Genomic DNA, 4,378 nt, shown 5'->3' on the forward strand with positions numbered 1-4,378 from the left:
CTCAAAAAAAAAAAAAAAAAAAAAAAAAAAAAAAAAGACAGAGAGAAAGAAAGAAAGAAAGGAAGGAAAGGAAAGGAAAAAGGAAGGAGGGATGCAGGACTGACAGGCACCGCAAACTGGATAAACCTGGGAGACACCACAGACATGGAAGAAGCAGACACAAAAGGCCACACGCTGTGCGCTGAACTAGTAGGAAGGGCCAGAAGAGGCAGACCATGCAGGCAGAGGGCAGGCGGTGTTGCCACCGGCGACGGGCCCAGGGCACAGGGGGCATTGAGAGGAATGACCAAGGAGGGCAGGGGCTCCTGCTGAGAAGGAGCTGCTCTGCAGTTAGCGCCCACGGCCACACAGCTCTGTGAACGTTCAGACTCTGACCGGCATGCTTCGCCACTGCTGCTTTAAAGTCTTGGTTTGTGAACTAAATCTCAGCGTAAGGAAGTTAAGGCCTGAGACCCTTGTCAGGACGCTGTCCTGAGCCCGCCACCCGCTGGCTAGCAAAGGCTCCTGCCTGGCCCACCCAGTGTCTGAAGGGAAGGGACTGAGCCTGTGCTTCCTGCCCTCAGTGGGAGCAAGAGGAGGGAAGCCCATGAGGGGAGAGTGCTGAGCAGGTGCCCAAGGCCAGCGAGGGGCAGCTGGGCCTGGTGGCTGAATGGGATGAGGACAGTGCCCAGCCCAGCCCACTGTCCCCAGCCTTACCCATATTCTCATGGATTGCTCCCCAGCCAGTCACCCAGCAGTCAGACCGGTGCAGGAACATGAAGGTAGAAGACAGGACACAGATGGGCTGGACGTACTTGCTGTAGGTGACTGAGGAGGCCAGCCTCAGCAGGGCAATGTCATGGAGCTTCCCTTTAGCCCGCGGGTTCACAATGATGTCCTTCACTCTGTACCGGTTGCGGTAGGCCCGCAGGTTCCAGAAAGATGAGTGGAGAGTCAGCTCACCAAGCTGGACTACCCACTTGGAAGCACGAGGGGTCCTAGCAGGGGAGAAGAGAGCCATCACCAGGGCCCTGGGAAGGGGCACTGGCCACCTGAGCACACCTGGGCCCAGGTGATGCTGTGGGCTGCTACCACTTGCTCATCGTGGACACCATTAGTGTGCATGGCAAGTCCTTCTTATGGGCCCAAGGGACCCATGTAGAGACCAGGGACCCAGACAGGCCCAGCCAGACACTGGGGAGCAGGGGCAGGATTGTGGCTCCCCCTGGTGTCTTGTCCCGGCCCAGACCCTTGTGGATCTGGCCAAGAAGGACTGAGCAGGTGTGAGGCCAGTGCTGGGCCTGCGCTGGGAGTCCCGCAGCCGGCTGGGGACAGCTCCAGGGGAGGCTGGGGACCAGCACAGGCCCCTCCTCAACGCAAGCCTCCCCCTCCACCGGGAGGTGGAATAAGGTGAAGCCGTTTGGTGACAAAGAAGGGAGAACACGGCACCGATGCACGGCAGCGTTCTGGTGAAGCTGGCGGCAGCATTTGAAAGGGCTCCCTCCAGGGGCGCCTGTGTGAAGTCGTTCGTCGGCGATGAGGGGCAGCGCTGCTCGAAGCAAAGGGGAGCACGAGGCCCGGTCCAGGAGCCAGGCGCGCCCCCGCGAGGCCGGGTGGCGTCCCCGCGCGCGCGCAGACTCACCTCCGGAAGCAGTGCGCGGCCGACAGCACCCAGCGGCGGCTGAGCAGGCTCCCGCCGCACTTCTCGCCGCTGGGCACGCGCACCAGGGCCTGCCACGGCCAGCGCCCGCGCGAGGCCTCCACTCCGCCCACGATCAGAGGGCGCACCGCCCGGCGGCCGCAGGGCCCTGGCGCGCAGACAGCCGCGGTGAGCTCGCGAGCAGGCCCGCCGCGGCCCGGGCTGCCTGGCCCGCAGGGGCTCCCCGGAGCTCGCCCACCGGGCCCGCGCGATCCCGGGTCTGCCGCGGAGGAAGAGGGCACTCTCGCCCCCGCCCCGGCCCTCCCCCAGGGCCCGGCCGTTACTTGAGAGCAGCAGCGTGTTCATGGGACCTGAGGCGGAGGAGAGGGAAAGATGAGCGACCTCGGCGCGCACTGCGGGCCACCGCGCGGGAGCGCACGGCCTGGCGCGCACCTGACTCCGGGTTCTCTTCCTGCGATTCTGAGTGGGGGCGAGAAGGTGAGCGCCCCCGGACCTGCACGGCCCCACGGCCCCACATCGCCCCGTCCTGCCCGCAGCGCCCCCTGAATTCACCCTGCGCCTCGAGTCCCATGCACCTCAGCAGCGCCAGCAGCAGCAGCAGCGGCAGCCGGCAGGGCCGCTCGCCCATGGCCTCCTCTGCAGCCTGGCGCCCCCTCTGCTTCTGCCTCTCCACATCCTGCCGGCGCCCCCTGCGGGAGGCGCACAAGGCTGGCGGCCTTGACCACCGCCTTCTCCCAGGGAGCTCCCTGGGGCCAGGGGCAGCTCGGGGACCACAGTGCCTTCGGCTCCTCCATCCTGATGTGGTGCTGCGGCCAGTGAACCCCAACCACCCCCCTCTTGTCTCAGCCCCGGGGGTGCTGGCTGCCTCCTCGGATGCCCTTCCCCCGCTCACAGATTCCCCCAGGAACAAGGACATGGCCCCCAGCCAGGAGCGCCCCAGGAAAGCCCATTAGCACCCCCTGATGGGAGGCTGGTCTGCAGGCAGCTGTGTGGTGCGTCCTGCTGAAGGTGCTGGTCCTTTGCAGAGTCGGAGCTGACTGTTTGACCATGCCCAGGGCTTGAGCTGCCTGCAGGGGCCTCCAGGGACTCCACTTCCTGTGGGAGCAGGGGCAGTGCACCCCCACTGGTGAATGGAAGCCAGCGGGCATCCACACCAACACCCCTGGTCAGAGATTCCTCCGGGTGTGGGGGTGTCCCACAGAACTCAGAAGGGTCAGTGTGCTCCTGGGTGAGGACACAAGCCCCAGCTTCCAGGGTGCTCCCCAGCAGAGGCCAGTGTCAGGGCTGGTTCTCCCAGAGTGGACCTGAGATCGCTGGCCTGAAGTAGTGCCACAGGGAAGCTAGCGGCATCTGGGCGCCAGGGCTGGACTCTGAGGTGTGCTCAGGGAGGCATAAGATGCCCAGGTGGGGACCTTGGTTACTCAGTCTCCAGCCCCTGCACAGGTGCAAGTGTGCCCTGTGGCCCAAGCCCCACGGGGAATCCCACTCTTAGTGGGGCCAAGAGTTCACCATCCTCCAGGGTTGCAGGGACACTCCTTGGGAAGGATGGTCCAAGGGCTCCCGTGATTCCCCCAGAGCTGTCAAGGGCCAGTGCTTTGCTTGGGCTGTGCTGGAGTGGAACAGCCTGCTCCTGCTGAGCTAGCCCTGGACTGCAGGACAAGGAAGATGAGGAATGTCCCAGGAGAACTCAGGCCTTCATCAGAGGGCTCTGCTGCAGCAAGGTCAGCTGAGCACAGAGGAAGTCCAGATAACCCAGGGAGAGCAGACAACTGGGCAACTGCTTCTTTGTTCTTCCTACTGGAGGTACAGCCTGGGGTGCTCTAACACCCAGCCATCCCCCAGCCCTTTCAAACAAAGTTAGAGACAGGATCTGCTAAGTTACCAAGGGTGGCCTGACTTGGGATCCTCCTGCCTCAGCCTCCTGAGTCACTGGGATTACCGGCATGCGCCTCCACACCCTGAGGGAACTAGTGTCCCTCAGCAAGATTCAGGAGGAGTCTGCAAGGAGGAGGCAAGAACCGTGCAGGAAAGGAGCCATCAGAGAACAAGCGTGTGGAGAAGTTGGAAATATCACTGCTGAAGCAGAGCATTTTCAGAAGGGCTGAGCACTACTTGGTCATAGCTAAGGAATGCGGTGGTGAGCTCACAGAGAAAGCAAAGAAAGAAGCTCGGAAGGCAGAGCGAAGATTTGGAGGGGTGTTATGGCTTGGATGTGAGGTGTGCCCCAAAATCTCACGTGTGAGACAATGCAAGAAGTTCAGAGAAGAAATGATTGGCTTGTGAGAGCCTTGACCCAATCAGTGACTTAATCCCCTGATAGGGATTATGGAGCGGCAACTGATATGGAGGCTGGTAGGGTGTGGCTGGAGGGGGTGGGACTTTAGGGGTGTGGCTCAGGGGTCTATGTGTATCTGTTGCGGGGAGCCTCTCTGCTTCCTGGTCATCCTTGAGCTGCTTCCCTCTGCCATTCCTTTCGGCCATGATGCTCAGCCTCACCTTGAGCCCTGAGCAATGAGCCTGCTGTCTATGAATTGAGACCTCTTAAACTGTGAGCCCCCAAATCAACCTTTCCTCCTCTGCAGTTGTTCTGGTCGGGTCTTTCAGTCACAGCAGTGAGAAAGCTGACTAAAATGGATTGGGGTGATCCATGAGCAAAGGCTGTAAAGACCAAGACTCAGTCAGATGTGGTGGTGAATGCCTGTAATCCCAGCAGCTCAGAAGGATGAGGCAGGAGCATCC

General features: G+C 61.7%; 1 protein-coding gene across 2 annotated transcripts in view; it reads right to left on the reverse strand.

Moving 5' to 3' along the window:
• The window catches only part of LOC306649746 (serine protease 41-like), a 12,283-nt gene extending 8,324 nt beyond the window's left edge, over nt 1-3,959 (reverse strand). Inside the window, exons 1-5 of one of the 2 annotated variants that reach the window (XM_079120993.1) lie at nt 2,192-3,959; nt 2,072-2,098; nt 1,963-1,989; nt 1,622-1,787; nt 697-977 (exon numbers count right to left, since the gene is read on the reverse strand). In XM_079120993.1, the coding sequence (XP_078977119.1) occupies nt 697-977; nt 1,622-1,787; nt 1,963-1,989; nt 2,072-2,098; nt 2,192-2,555 (865 nt within the window). In that variant the 5' untranslated portion in view covers nt 2,556-3,959. Of the gene's footprint in view, nt 1-696; nt 978-1,621; nt 1,788-1,962; nt 1,990-2,071 lie in introns of both variants that reach the window. The other variant, XM_079120992.1, reaches the window with a different exon arrangement.
• Between the last annotated feature and the right edge of the window lie 419 nt (nt 3,960-4,378).

The sequence above is a fragment of the Sciurus vulgaris genome (assembly GCF_902686455.1).
Source record: "Sciurus vulgaris genome assembly, chromosome: 18".
In the NCBI taxonomy this organism is placed as follows: domain Eukaryota; kingdom Metazoa; phylum Chordata; class Mammalia; order Rodentia; family Sciuridae; genus Sciurus; species Sciurus vulgaris.